At 36.0% G+C, this 16,379-nt stretch overlaps 1 protein-coding gene across 1 annotated transcript; it reads left to right on the forward strand.

The window, feature by feature from the left end:
• The first annotated feature begins 14,307 nt into the window (after positions 1 to 14,307).
• LOC139040936 (olfactory receptor 5AN1-like) lies at positions 14,308 to 15,246 on the forward strand. The gene has a single exon (XM_070488639.1). The coding sequence runs from the start codon at positions 14,308 to 14,310 to the stop codon at positions 15,244 to 15,246; it is 939 nt and encodes a 312-aa protein (XP_070344740.1).
• The last annotated feature ends 1,133 nt before the right edge of the window (positions 15,247 to 16,379 follow it).

Genomic DNA, 16,379 nt, shown 5'->3' on the forward strand with positions numbered 1-16,379 from the left:
AGGCAAGAGTTTATGGACTAATTTACTTACATATTACATTAGTGTTTATACAGCATTTTATACTTCATATAGTTACATTGCATAGGTGTGATTTGGCTCAATTACCATGAAAAGCTAGCAGATGAGAAATTGTCCCCATTTTACAGGTAGAACCTTTAGGCATATTGACGTCTGCTATATTCTTCCCAGCATAGCAACAATCCATCTTGAGTTTCACAAAGCATGATTTGTGGAACACAGATGGGTTATTACTGACCAGAGACATGACTACCATTGCTTGCCAGTGGTATGCAGATTCTATACAGTTTTTTATCAGGGGGAACATATGACTCCAAACCAAATAGAAAGTGTTAAATCAAATTAACTCATTGCCACATCCATGCCTTTCTCTCTAAAATTAAAATTGCCTGAAGTAGATCAAACCGTGATTGGGACCTTCCTAAAGCATTGCTGTATCCCTAGTAATGGCAGGGTAGATGTTTCCATCTTAAAAAAAAATACAAAAGACAAGAAAAAAAAGTTTTCAGGAATCAACTTAAGTAGATATTTTTAATAAAGGATTAGTAATGCAGCATAATATGTTGGAAAGAACTCCAATTCAGAACACATAAATTAAATCTACTGTTAATAGAAGGCATTCTCTGTACTTCACACTCTTATAAGAGCTTTGTAATCATTATATAATTCAATTCACTGTATGAAAATCTATCTCTGAAACAACTACTACTGTCAACACCACTTTAAAGGTGATAACAAAGAGATTTAAAGAGTTTAATTTGCTCAAGTTCACACAAACAGCATTTGGAAACCTGGAATTCTACCCATACTGGCTAATACCAATGCCCATGGGATTAACTACAATGATACGTGGCTGTGCCATAAATTAGTTTTATTGGATTCTTATTGCTTCAATTTGCTCACTTATGCACATGGAATCATGCCATGTTGACCTCATAGGATTGCTGTGATAATTGATTCAGGTCAGGTGGTTGAGGACATGTATGTATCTAAAATAGAAGTGGTTTGTAAACAGGGAAGGGTCCACATATCTAATTTATTGCTATCATGCCATATTAGCACCCAGGTGTGTCATATTGGGCAAATCTCTTAGCTTCACTGGCTTTGGGTAGTCACCTGGAAGTTGATGTTATTGGACTAGATGATCTCTAGGTCCATTGCTGTTCAAATGACTCCAAGTTTTATAAAAGAAAAGCTGTAATTACGAGATCATGATTTTTTGAGGAATCTACATACTTTTTTCCATAGTGGCTGCACCAGTTTGCACTCTCACCAGCAATGTTTGAGAGTTTCCTTTTCTCCAAATCCTCTCCAACACTTGCTATTTCCTGTCTTGTTAAATATAGCTATTCTGACAGGTATGAGGTGATACCTTGTTGTAGTTTTGATTTGTATTTCCCTGATAATTAGTGATGTTGAATATCTTTTCATGTGCCTGTTGGCTATCTGTATAACTTATTTGCAGAAATGTCTGTTCAGATTTTTTGCCCATTTTTTAATTGGGTTGTTGGATTTTTTTGTTGTTGAGATGCATGAGTTCTTTATATATTTTGGATATTAACCCCTTATCAGATATATGGTTTGCAAACATATTCTCCCAATTATTAGGTTGTCTTTTCATCTTGTTGATGATTTCTTCTGCTGTGCAGAAGCTTTTTAGTTTGATGTAGTCCCATCTGTTTATTGTTTCCCTTGCCTGGTAAGACATGGTACTTGAAAATATGCTGCTAAGACCAATGTCAAAGAGTGTATTGCCTATCTTTTATTCTAGAAGTTTAACGGTTCCAGATCTTACATTCAAATCTTTAATCCATTTAGAGTTAATTTTTGTGTATGGTGTAAGATAGTGGTCTATTTTCATTCTTTTGCATGTGGCTGTCCAGTTTTCCAAACACCACTTATTGAAGAGACTTTCCTTTCTCGATTGTATGTTTTTGGTCCCCTTGTGAAAAATTAGCTGCTCATAGGGGCCAGTCCGTAGACGTGTGGGTTTATTTCTGAGTTCTCGATTCTGTTGCATTGATGTGTGTGTCTGTTTTTGTGCCAGTACCATGCTGTTTTGGTTACTATAGCTTTGTAGCATATTTTGAAAACAGAGAGTGTGATACTTCCAGGTTTTTTCCTTTTTCTCAGGATTCCTCTGGCTGTTTGGAGTCTTTTTTGTTCCATATAAATTTCAGGATTCTTTGTTCTTTTTCTGTTTAAAATGTCTTTGGAACTTTGATAGGAATTGCATTGATCTGTATACTGCTTTAGGAAGTATAGACATTTTAACTACATTAATTCTTCCAATCCAAGAGCATGGAATATCTTTCCATTTCTTTGTGTCCTATTTCTTTCAACAATATTTTATAGTTTTCAGTCTACAAGTCTTTCACCTCTTTGGTTAAGTTTATTCCTAGGTATTTTATTCTTTTTGTTGCACTTGTAAATGGGATTGCATTCTTAATTTCTCTTTATGCTACTTGGTTGTTAATGTATAGAAACCCAACTGATTTTTGTATGTTGATTTTGTATTCTGCAACTTTAATGTATTCATTTATTGTTTCTAAAGTTTTTTGTGCAATTATTTAGGGTTTTCTATATATAAAATAATGTCATGTGAAAATAGTGACAGTGTCACTTCTTTCTTTCCAATTTGCATCCATTTTATTTCTGTTTCTTGCCTGATTGCACTGGCTAGAACTTCCACTGCTATGTTAAATGAAAGTGGCAAAAGTGGGCATCCTTCTCTGGTTCCTGTTCTTAGAGGAATAGTTTTCAGTTTTTCTGCATTGAGAATTATATTAGCTGTGAGATTTTCATATATGGCCTTTATGATGTTGACATACTTTCCTTCTATACCCATTTTATTTAGAATTTTTATCATAAATAGATACTGTATCTTGTCAAATCCTTTCTCTGTATCTATTGAGATAATCATATGGTTTTTATTCTTCCTTTTGTCTATATGGTGTATCACATTGATTGATTTGTGGAGGTTGAACCATCCCTGCATCCCTGGAATAAATCCCACTTGGTCTTTTTGATGAATTGTATTCAATTTTCTGGCATTTTATTGAATATTTTTGCATCAATATTCATCAGTGATACTGGCCTGTAATTTTGCTTTGCCGTGTTGTCCTTGTCTTGTTTTGTTATCAGGATAATATTGGCTTCCAGAATGAGTTAGGAAGCTTTCATTCCTCTTGACTTTTTTGGAAGAGTTTGAGAAGACTAGGTATTAAATCTTCATTGAGTGTTTGGTCAAATTCACTAGGGAAGCCATATAGTCTTGGACTTTTGTTTTTGGGGAGGTTTTTGATTACTGTTTTGATCTCCTTACTGGTGATTAGTCTATTCAAATTTCTATTTTTTCTTGATTACATTTTGGAAGGTTGTATGATTCTGAGAATTTGTCCATTTCTTCTAGATTATCCAATTTATTGGCATATAGCTTTTCATAGTATTCTCTTATAATCTTTTGTATTTCTGAGGTGTCCATTGCAATTTCTCCTCTTTTACTTCTGATTTTTTTTTATTTGAGCCTTCTGTCTTTTTTATCTTGTTGAGTCTTTCTAAAGTTTTGTCCATTTTATTTATCTTTTCAAAGAAACAGCTCTTGCTTACATCAGTTTTTTCTATTGTTTTTGTTGTCTCTATTTGATTTGTTTCTGCTCTGATTTTTATTCTTTCCTTTCTTCTGCTGATTTTGGGCTTGGTTCATTCTTCTTTTTGCAGTTCCTTTAAGTATACTGTTAGATTGTTTATTTGAGATTCTTCTTGTTTGTTGAGGTAGGCCTGTATTGTTGTAAACTTCCCTGTTAGAACCACTTTTGCTGTACCCCATGAATTTTGGCATGTCCTATTTTCATTTTCATTTCTCTCCAGGTATTTTTTGATCTCTCCTTTGATTTCTTCATTGACCTAATCATTGTTCAGTAACCTTTTGTTTAATCTCCACATATTTGTGGCTCTTCCGATTTGCATTCTGTAGTTGATTTCTAGTTTCATACAATTGTGGCCAGAGAAGATGCTTTGTGTAATTTCGGTCTTCTTAAATTTATTGAGACTTGTTTTGTGGCTTAATATGTGATCTACCCAGGAGAATGTTTCATGTGCATTTGAGAAGAGTGTGTATTCTGCAGCTTTTGTTTGGAATGTTCTATATATATCTACTAAGTCCATCTGGTCTAACATGTCATTTAAGGCTAATGTTTCCTTATTGATCTTCTGTTTGGATGATATACCCATTGGTGGAGTGTTAAGTGGAGTGTTACAGTCCCTTGCTATTATTATGTTATTGCCTATTTCTCCTTTTATGTCTGTTAATAATGGCTTTATGTATTTAGGTGTTTCGATGTTGGGTGAATAGATAATTAGAAGTGTTATATCATCTTATTGGATTGTTCCTTTTGTGATTATGCAGTGCCCTTCTTTGCCTCTTGTTAAGAGTTTTGTTTTACAGTCCATTTTTTTCTGATACAAATATTTCTACCACAGCCTTCTTTTCATTGTCATTGCATGGAGATTCTTTTTCCATCCTTTCACTTTCAGCTTGTGAGTGTCTTTAGGTCTGAAGTGTGTCTCTTGTGTGTAGCATATATATAGATCTTCTTTTTTTTGTTCAGTTGGCCACCTTATGCCTTTTTATTAGAACATTTAGCTTATGAATATTTAATGTATCTATTGATAAGAGTGTACTTATTGCCATTTTCTAACTTTTTTTCTGAATGTTTTAATTGTTTGTCTCTGTTCCTTTCTTCTTCTCTTGAATCTTCCCCTGTGGTTCAATGTCTTTCTTGAGCATTATGTTTCAGTTCCTTTCTCTCTTTTTTGTGTATTTATTATAGGTTTCTGGTTTGTGATTATGATGAGGTTCACATACAGTAACCTATGTATATAGCAATCTATATTAAGTTGATGAACCCTTTAGTTTGACCTCTTGCTGAAAATGCTACTCTTTTCTTCCTCTCTTCCCATATTTTATGTTTTTGACATCCTAACCTCTTTTCTTTTTGCATGTGTATCTGTTACCCTCATCATGGAAATAGATAACTGTAGTACTTTTGTCTTATGTCCTTTTTATTGATCTGCTATCTCTATTGTATATTTGCCATTACAAGTGATTTGACTCCCGTAAAATTTCTGCTGAGAAGTAAGCCAATAGTCTTATGTGGTTTCCTTTGTATGTAACTTGTTGTCTTTCTCTTGCAGCTTTTAGGACTGTCTCTTTATCTTTACTTCTTAACATTTTAATTATAATGTGTCTTGGTGTGGACCTCTTTCAGTTTACCTTGTTTGGTGTTCTCTGTGCTTCCTGTACCTGGATGTCTATTTCTTTCCTTAGGTTAGGAAAGTTTTCAGCTATAATTTTTTCAAATAGATTCTCTCCCACTTTTTCTTTCTCTTCTCCTTCTGGGACAAATATAATATGGATATTAGTGTGCTTGATGTTGTCCCAGAGGTCCCTTAGACTGTCCTAGTTCTTTTTAATTCTTTTTTTCTTTTATGTTCAGCTCGAGTGATTTTCTCTACTCTTTCACCCAGCTCATTGATCTATTCTTATGTATCACCTACTCTGCTATTGAGTCCCTCTAATGAATTTTTCATTTCCAGTATTGTATTCTTCACATCTGATTGATTATTTTTTATATTTTCCAATTCTTTGTTGAAGTTCTCACTGAGTTCATCCCTTCTTCTCCCAAGATCAGTGAGCACCCTTATGACTATTAGTTTGTACTCTTTGTCAGGTAGATTGTTTATGTCTGTTTCATTTAGTTCTTTTTCTGGGTTTTGTCCTTTTCCCTTATTTGGAACATATTCCTTTGTCTCCTCATTTTGCTTCTTTCTCTGTGCTTATATCTATGTATTAGGTAGGTCACCTACATCTCCCAATCTTAGACAGGCGGCTTTATTTAAGAGATGCCTTGAGGTCCATCAGTCTTTTTCCCTCTTGTGACTAGTTCCAAATGTTTCAGGAGTGTCCCCTGTGGGGGCTACATGTGTTCTGTTGTGGCAGGGTTGCTCTTGCTGCAGGTGCCTGGGGAGGCTAGGCTGTCCCCCTGGCTGGCTGGTTGTAAGGTTCAGTTTCATGTTGCTGCTATGGTCACCTTAGTCAGTTTATCAAGTGTGGGGAGCCCCAGAACAGTTGATTGAAAGGTCTCATATCATGTCCCTATTGCACTTTTTCTGTTAAGTGAGTAGTTCCCCTTGTGTGGCTGGTTGCTAGACTGAGGGACTGACAACAGCTATGGGCCTATGACTTGCAAGGCTATTGCCAGCTCTCTCAGGATTGCAGCTGAGTTGGGCCAGCCCCAGGCATGGGAGCATCCAATTTATTCAGGCTTTGGAAGATGGGGCCGATCCCCTATGTGGTTGTTTGATAAGCACAAGTCTGCTGCAGCTGACAAAACCCACCACCCACAGGGCCACATACATCATCAACACAGTCTTGCCATGTGCGCATGCCCCCACCCACTTAAGTGGACACAGTTGCATCACTGCAGAGGCTCCACACACTCTGCCAATGCAGACCTGCTCCTCATGCATGCCCTGCCCCACAGAGATAGACCCACTCACCTGGCAGCAGAGGTTCCAAGCACCCCACATCTGTGGAACCACAAGTTGTCCAAGGGTTTGCTGTTAGATGGTGCCAGTCCCAAGGGCACGCTGTCTGTCCTGGCTGAACTGGATTAAATCAGTGCTCTGGGGGGGGGGGGGGCGCAGACCCCTGTGCTGGCAGGCCAGAGGAAGAATTCCAATGGCATTTGGCAGTTTCTGTGTCAGCTTGCCTGTACTAGATCATAATAATGCCCACTGCCAATGTCTCAGTCCCTGTGGATGTCTCACTTCTCAGCGAGATCCACCCAGAGCCTATCAAGTGATTCTCTTTTCACCAAAGGACTGTACACTTTTCTTTCTGGTGATTTTAGGTTGCTTTCCCAAATGGGTGAATTTTCACATGGGCTCTTTAAGAGTAGGCTTTTGTTCCCCTTATGTCTGATAGCTTTTGGGGGGTATTCCTTATTGTAGTTAATAGCCAGCAAAGCCAAAAATTATGACACCTATCTCATTTGTGTTGAATCTAAAAGTTGCTTATGGCAGTAATCTTCCCCTACTCAGACAGCCCAATCCTCCAGAAATGGCTTCGTACCTTAGGATCATTCCCTCCCAGCTGAGAAGTGTCATAGCTTGAAGGTGGCTTTTTTTCTCTCCAGTAAGGAATTTCTACCTCTTCTAGCTCTGCCAGCACTGTCCCTTGTTGCCAGTCTTCTTTTTATTCACTTTTCAGTGATCTCCAAGAGGTAATTGTTCCAAGAGTAGTTGTAAATTTGTTGTGTCCATGGGAGGGGGGGAGTTTAGAGTCCACCTACACCTCAATCTTGATGCCTTCTTCCCAGTAATGCAGCATAATATGTGGAAAAGAACTCCAATTTAGAACACAAAATTAAACCTATTAATAGAAGGCATACTGTGTACTACACAGTCTCAGTGCTTTATAAGCATTTAACTAATTTGATTCTCTGTATGACAAACTACTCTATCAAGGAGCTACTACTATCAGCCTTATTTTATAGGTGAAAATTCTGAGGCTTGAAGAGCTTAATTTGCTGAAGTTCACACAATCAGCTAGTGGAAAACTGGCATTCAAACCAGATTGGCTGATATCAATGCCCATGGTAAGTTATGATTTTGTAATAAATAAGTTCTACTGTATTCCTTATTGACTTGTTTTCCTCACTTGTGCATAGGAAATCAGCCCTATCTGCCTCACATTGCTGCTGTGATGATTGATTTAGGTCAGCTATTTGAGAAAGTGTATGTAAAATGAAAGTACTCTGTAAACAAGTAAGTGTCTACATATCTAATTTATTGTTATCAGGCTGTATCATCAACCAGATGTGTCATCTTGGGGAAATCTCTTAGCTCCACTGGCTTCAGATCCTCACCAGGAAATTCACGGTATTGGACTAGATGATCTCTAGGTGCTTTCCAACTTCAGTGACTCCAACTGTATTAAAAGAAAAGCTATAATCATGAGATCATAATAGGACCATGGGGAAGTGGGGAATTGAATCAGAAGGGACATGAGAAAGTGGGACATGAAATTATCAGGAAAAGAACTCTATGTCTCAAGAGAGCAAGTGCATGGAGAGTTTTCTCCCTGTAATTGTCTTTTCTCCTTTCACCTCTGTCCTAATAACATATTTAAGAGGACTCCAGATATGCGCATCTCTTTGGCTCTGAGTGGACAGCCAATTTCATGGCCAAAATCACACATCTTGGAGTGTAATAGGGTCCAGTTGTAAAATTCCTTTGGAAAAGAAATAAGCAATTTCAACCTTTGGCAAGAAGCTTGTCTTCCTGGAGGATCTGGGTCAAGGTCAGAGAGCAAGATTTATAGAAAACAGTGAATTCTATGCTATCTCAATTGCTGTGTGATTCCTCTAGTAGGAAGAGGAAGTACATGAAGCATGGGTTATGGTCCTCAATCTCATTCATTCTTCAACTCTCCCCTCTTTCTCACTTCCACACCCTGCACTTATATCTCTTCTTCAGGTTTTCTTTCACCTTACCCAAATTCTATGGTATACAGTGAAAAGAATAATTTCTAAACTAAACTGTCAGGCATGGATGTTGAGTACTGGTTCTCAATTTCCTAAGTGTATGATCTCAAACGCTGTTAATTTCTGGTTTTCACCTGTAAATTGGGGATAATAGAATCATCTATAATATAATGAGACAATATGTATAAAGGCTAACACATTGTAGATATTAATAATTGAGCACTGAATCAAAATAATAGCTTGCTGAATTTCAGGATTAACTAAGATAAAATATGCTTGTCTGTGTTTCCCAACTTTATACAGTCCACTGCCTTTTCTAAAATTTTTATTTTATTTTTTTTGAGGAAGATTAGCCCTGAGCTAACATCTGCTGCCAATCCACCTCTTTTTTGCTGAGAAAGACTGGCCCTGAGCTAACATCCGTCCCCATCTTCCTGTACTTTATATGTGGGGCAGCTGCCTCAGCATGGCTTGATGAGTGGTCCCATGTCTGCACCTGGGAACCAAACCAGCAAACCCCAGGCCACCAAAGTGGAATGTGCAAAATTAACTGCTTGATATCTACAATGTGTTAACCTTTATAGATATTGTCTCATTATATTATAGATGATTCTATTATCCCCAATTTACAGTTTATCAATTGTATTTATATAAGTAGGTTTTTCACCCATAGCCAAGTTTAAATTGTTATATCATATTTTTTCTCATAGTTTCTGGCTTCATGTTATAGTTTAGAAATTTCTTTCCCATCCTAAGATTATATAAATGCATATCTATTAATCCCTCTAATGCTTTTTACTGATAGTGAGCCAGGTTTAAGCGATCACTTCGGGCAGAGATTATCCTTTTTCTATCAGTTTAAAATACTACCTATATCGTATGTTAAATTCTTACCAATGTTAAAATTTACTTGTTAAATTCTATTTCTTCTTTTGACATGTCTATTTTTACAAGAATAAGGAATTGTTAATGTTTATATTATTTTTTAAAGTCTGAATCTCCAAGTCTTTTTAATTATTAATCTTTTTTCAAAATTTTCTTGGTCATTAATATTGATTTACTCTTTCAACTCAAGGAAGATCACTTTGGATATGGAACATAGCCAGTTGTTGTTATCTGCTATGAATCTATTAGTGAGCTATAACACACTGAATGTATCAACAAACATATGAAATATACTTTTGTTGTATTTGGGAATTGAAACAGTTGCTTTGACTCTTTCTCGACATCAATGCTCATCATAGCTTGATGCTGGTTATCTGTTGACTCAAGTGTGCATGAACTGAAGCAAACTAAACAGAAGATCATTTCTGTGATTTGTGTCTTTACGACTTCAGGTGGTTTGATTTGTCTGGATGCTAGGTCTGAATCTACACCTGCCCAGAAGTAATGATGCCTAGCTGTCTACAGAGCTGATGATGTCTCAGGAATTTCCCCAAGTTAACCCATAAATTCTAGCACCCCTGGCATTCCTTTTTACAGGTACAGCTGTCATTCATAGTTATCTGTAAGTAATCAATGATAGTAATAGCCAACATCTATTGAACAATTAATGTGTCCTGGATTGTGTGCTGAGCAGTGTCATGAATTTCCTCATAAAACCCTCCCATTAACCTTACAGTTAAGGGGCTCTTGTCCTCACTTTGTTATGAGTAAATCATTTCTAGTGTGTTAAAACCACCAGGGTAAGTTCAGAGCATGAGAGAGTATCAAAACTAAAATTATTTTTTTCCATTTGTATTGACATACGGTTGATATACAACATTGTATAAGTTCAAGGTGTACAACATAATTTACTATATATATATATAATAAAATGATTACCACAGTAAGATTAATCTTCATCACCTCACATAATTACAGTATTCTTCCTTGTGATGAGAACTTTTGAGATCTAGTCTCTTAGCAACTTTTAAATATATGATACAGTATTGTTAACTATACTCATCATGCTGTACATTATATTCACAGATCTTATTTACCTTATAACTGGAAATGTTTTACTTTCTGACCACCTTCACCCAATTCCCCTACCTTCCACTCCTTGCCTCTGGCCACCACAAATCTGATCTTTGTTTCTATGAGTTTGTTTCGTTTTAGATTCCACATACAGTGAGACCATAATGTGCTTGCCTTTCTCTGTCTGATTGATCTTACTTAGCATAATATCCTGATGGTCTATCCATATTGTCACAAATTCCAGGATATCCTTCTTTTTTATGCCTGAACAATATTCCTTTATGATACATCCTATTATTTATGTTATTTATACATGTGTTATTTATATTTATAAATATATAATTTGACTTTTTATCCATTTATCTGTTGGTGGTTGCTTAGATTGTTTCAATACTCTGGCTATAATAAATAATCCTGCAATGAACATTGGGATCAGGTTTGTTTTAGGGGCAGTGATACCATTTCCTTTGTATATATATATATATATATATATATATATATATATATCTCCAAGATATGGAATTGCTGGATCATATGGTAGGTCTATTTTTAATTTTTTGAAAAAACTCTATACTGTTTTCCATAGTCACTATACCAATTTAAATTCTCATAGCAGTGCACGTTTCCCTTTTCTCCACATTCTGGCCAGGAGTTGTTGTCTCCTTTTTGATTATAGCCATTCTAACAGTTGTGAGTTGGTATCTTACTGCGATTTTGATTTGCAATTCCCTGATGATTATGATGTTGAGCACATATTTATGTACCTGTTGGCATTTTATATGTCTTCTTTGGAAAAATATCTATTCAGGTCCTATGAAAAATTTGAATTGGATTATTTATTTTCTTGCTACGGAGTTGTATGTGTTCCTATATATTTTAGATATTAACTCCTTATCAGAGATGTGATGTGCTAATATTTTCTGCTATTCTGTTGGTTACCTTTTCATTTTGCTTATCATTTTCTTTGCTGTGCAGAAGCCTGTTAGTTTGATATAATCCATCTTATGTATTTATTTATTTAATTATTTAATTTCGCTTGTGCTTTAGGTGTGATATCCAAAACATCATTTCCAATCCATGTTCAGAAGTTTTTCCCTATGTTTTCCTCAAGGAGTCTTATGATTACAGGTCTTACACTTAAGTCTTCATTCATTTTGAGTTTATTTTTGTGAGTGATGTAAGATCAGGGTCTAGTTTCATTCTTTTGCATGTGAATATCCAATTTTCCCATCATCGTTTATTGAAGAAACTGTTATTTTCCATTGAGTATTTTAGGCTCTCTTGTCAAATGTTAGTTGACCATATATACACAGTTTTATTTCTGGGGTCTTGATCCTGTTCCATTGGTCTTTGTGTCTGTTTCTACGCCAGTGGCATACTGTTTTTATTTCTATGGCTTTGCAACATAGTTTGAAACATTTGCCAGCTTTATTCTTCTTTCTCAGGATTGCTTTGTCTATACAAAGTCTTTTGTGGTTCTACAGGGATTTTAGGATTGTTTGTTCTATTTCTGTGAAAAATGCCATTGGAATTTTGATACAGATTGCATTGAGTCTATTGGCAGATTTGTGTAGCATAGACTTTTTAATAATATTAATTCTTCCAATCCATGTACATGGGATACCTTTCAATTTACTTGTACCTTTTTCAATTTCTTTGGTCAGTGACTTATAGTATTCAGTGAAGAGATCTTTCACCTTCCTGTTTAATTTTTTTCTACACATCTTATTGTTTTTGATGCTATTGTAAATGGGATTGGTTCTTTATGTCTTTTTCAGACAATTTGTGTTAGTATATAGAATGCTTATTTTGTATCCCAGGACTTTAGTGAATTATTTGATTAGATCTAACAGTTTTTAGTAAAGATTTTAGGATTTTCTATACGTAAAATCATGTCATCTGCAAATAGACACAATTTCAATCTTTTATTTCCATTTATGAGGCTTTATTATTATTATTATTTTGACTTTATTGTGTTGGCTAGGACTTATTGTCGTGTTTTAGGAATGAAGAGAATGGCCATCTTTGTCTTCTTCCTGGTCTTAGAAAAAAATCTTACAACCATTTACCATTGAGTATGATGTTAGATGTCACTTTGTTAAATATGGCCTTTATTAAGCTCAATTTAGTTCCTTTTATACCTAATTTATTGAGAATTTTTATCAGGAATGTATGTTGAATTTTGTCAAATGCTTTTTGTGCATCTATGGAGAATTATATGATTTTTATATTTCATTTTATTAACGTGACTATCACTTTTGTTAATTTTTGTATACTAAACCATCTGTGCATCCTCAGAATGAATCCTACTTGATAGTGGAGTATGATCCTTTTAGTATGCTGCTGAATTCTGTTTGTTAGGATTTTTTTTTTGAAAATTTAGAATCTGTATTCAACAGGTCAAGGACATTGACCTGCAGTTTTCTTTTCTTCTAATGTCCTTATCTGGCTTTGGTATCAGTGCTGGCAGGGGGAGGGACCATGGAGTCAGAGTGTAGCTGTTCCTCTAACTTTCTAACAGGATTCTTCTCATTCTCTGTGGCCCATGGGGATATTTCAGCCTCATCCCCGTGTTCTAGGATTTTCAAAATGATGTGTTGTTACGAGTAGTTGCTAATTTTTTCTGGCAAGAGTGACAAAGTGAATGACCTATTTTGCCATCTTGATGAAGTCATTCAGAATAAAAACTCTAAAGTCTGAACCCTTAACCACAGTACTATGCTGTTTCCTAAGATGCAAAATATCCTACAATTGATACAGTAGTTGGGGCTAATATTGGTACCAGCCTCCCTTAGGAATAGTTCATATGAAGACTTCCCTAAGAAGACTTACTTCATAACTTTATTGGGCATACATGCTATCCCCCAAGAAAATATCAGGATTATAAATTATGATAGAATTTTCCAGGCCATGTTGAAGGTGTTGTATTAAATATATTTGTAAAAAGTTTGAGAAGTTATTATAAACAGGGTAATTTTTCTTATGTGTAAAAGAAGAAAATTTTAAAAATCTACCTAGATGAGATCTTGGAGAGAAGAGCTATTTCAAGTTTATTCTGGAATGATGCCCGTTTTACCTCACTATTATTAAGCAGCAGTTATGTATTGAATTTTCAAAATTCCTATAAAATCTTACAGTTTTACAATGATCTCTCCCATATAATTATAGAGTTTCTATTGCTTTTTAGAAAAATTTTAAAATATTTGATATTTCATCTCCACATACACATGTACTTCTTCCTCCATAATGTGTCCTTCATTGATATCTGCTACGTGACCTCCACAGCCCCCAAGATACTCTCCAATTTCTTCCAGGAGTAGCAAACTATCACCCTTGTGGGTTGTGCTGTTGAATACTTCACCCTTCCAAACGTGGGACTGAATGAGTCTTGTCTCATGACAGCCATGGTTTATGATTGATATGCTGCCATTTGTAACCCACTTCTCTATTCATCCATCATGTCACCCACTCTGTGTGTTCAGATGGTTCTGGGGTCCTATATTAAATATTTAATTTAATAAATATTTAATATTTTTAAAATATGTCTTTTAATTTTTCTGAGACCTCATCAGGTAATTGGGAACCTGAAACACTGAGAAGGTCCTATTTGACAATTAGATGGAAACTGTAGTCTTCCTTCTAGGACGGTAAAGCGTTTTCCATTTTTCAGTGCTCAGTGAAGGGAAGAAAATGGCAGATGTGAGAATTATAATGTTGTCATTTCACGTGAGTCAGTAATGCATTCTTTTGACTCTTTTCTCATTTTAGGAGCACCAAGCCAATGACTCAAGGAGGAAATATTACAGCTATCACCCATTTCCTCCTCTTGGGATTCTCAGATTTCCCCAGAATCAGAGCAGTGCTCTTCGTTGTATTCCTGTTGGTGTACATTTTGACTCTGATTTGGAACCTGTTTCTCATCATCTTAATAAGGATGGATTTCCATCTCCACACACCCATGTACTTCTTCCTCCATAATCTGTCCTTCATTGATATCTGCTACGTGACCTCCACAGTTCCCAAGATGCTCTCCAACTTTTTCCAGGAGCAGCAAACCATCACCCTTGCGGGTTGTGCTGTTCAATACTTCATCTTTTCAACCATGGGACTGAGTGAGTCTTGTCTCATGACAGCCATGGCTTATGATCGATATGCTGCCATTTGTAACCCACTTCTCTATTCATCCATCATGTCACCCACTCTGTGTGTTCAAATGGTGCTTGGGTCCTATATGGCAGGATTCTCTGGTTCTATATCCCAATTGTGTGCCATGCTTCAGCTCCAATTCTGTGGGCCTAATGTCATCAACCACTTCTTCTGTGACATGCCACAACTGTTAGTCTTGTCCTGCACTGACACTTTCTTTGTACAACTCATGACTGCGGTATTAATAGTGATCTTTGGGATAATAAATGTCTCAATTATCATGATATCTTATGGCTGTATTGTCATCTCCATTATGAAGATCACTTCAGCTAAAGGCAGGTCCAGGGCTTTCAACACCTGTGCTTCTCACCTGACAGCAGTGACCCTCTTCTATTCCTCAAGTATCTTTGTCTACTTGAGTTCCAGCTCTGGCGATTCCTCCAGCTTTGACAGATTTGCATCAGTCTTCTACACTGTGGTGATTCCCATGTTGAATCCCTTGATTTATAGTCTGAGGAACAAAGAAATCAAAGACGCCTTGAAGAGGTTGCAAAAGAAGAGAAAGTATTGCTGAGGTCATAGATTATGAGATTTTTGACATATTTATCCTATCAGAATCACCTTAACCCACAATAATATGCACAAGAATGCACTATAACAAAATTCATACTGCCTTTGGAAAAAGAAGACTTAATTTGACACAAATAATATGCTAAAATGGACCAATAGGTGACTCAATGCCATGCAAACACAATATCTTTAAGTCCTAGAGGTTCATGAACATCAGCTTACATGAGGAGTAGATTGATCATTTATTTATATATCAATCTTTCCATCATTTATGAAACATCAGGTTTAAAAGCTTGTTGCTTCCTTTAGTTTCTGAGATTGAACCCTGCCCAATTGCAGGACTCTGACATGAAAGGAAAGGTAACAGACAGAGGTCCTCTTGGATATAGAAACTTTGTCACTCAAATATTTTGATGCAGCAGCATGACTAAGACACAGAAGTGACCAATGTTTGTTTTGTGTTTCTGACCAGAATAGGAAGGAACAAAGAGAAAGGATGTGACTTTGGACAGAAACAATCCTGTGCAATTGGTCTGGTTGTGCCTACTGCAAAGACCAATCTTACCTAGCTAATGTTTGTCTAAGGCCTCTTTCAATGCTAATCATCTAATAAATTTTTTATTACATCCTAGTCTATACCACCTATAGTCTAAGGAAGGAGGAGGTGATTTGAATCATAAAAGGAATGGAAGGAAGTATCTTGTCCCTTCAATGCTGTTTATTTATGAATCTGATGAGTTAATTTTTTGCACATAGTGTCCAGTGGGGATTTCTGATGGGAGATGATATTCAAAATCCATGTCACAGCCAATAGCAATTTCTGATATTGTGGGACTCAACTCTCCCTTTTTCTACCCCATCCAATCTGGAAAATTTACCCTTGGTTCACATAGCCAATGGGATCACACTACCAAATCATTTTTCATATCTCAAACATCTGAAACTATTTGGTGTGAGAATACATGTGACAGCTCATCATAATAACAGAATTACTGAATATTCAGTATTGCAAAGACAAAGAGCAAATATAGAAAATTGATATACTTTCTTTCCTATCATTTTGTTCAACATTTTATGTCTTAGAGATTTATGGTTTTTTGGGGTGATATTATAGATGAAGTAGAATGGTTTGTGTTA

The sequence above is a fragment of the Equus asinus genome, chromosome 17, assembly GCF_041296235.1.
Source record: "Equus asinus isolate D_3611 breed Donkey chromosome 17, EquAss-T2T_v2, whole genome shotgun sequence".
Classification (NCBI taxonomy): Eukaryota; Metazoa; Chordata; class Mammalia; order Perissodactyla; family Equidae; genus Equus; species Equus asinus.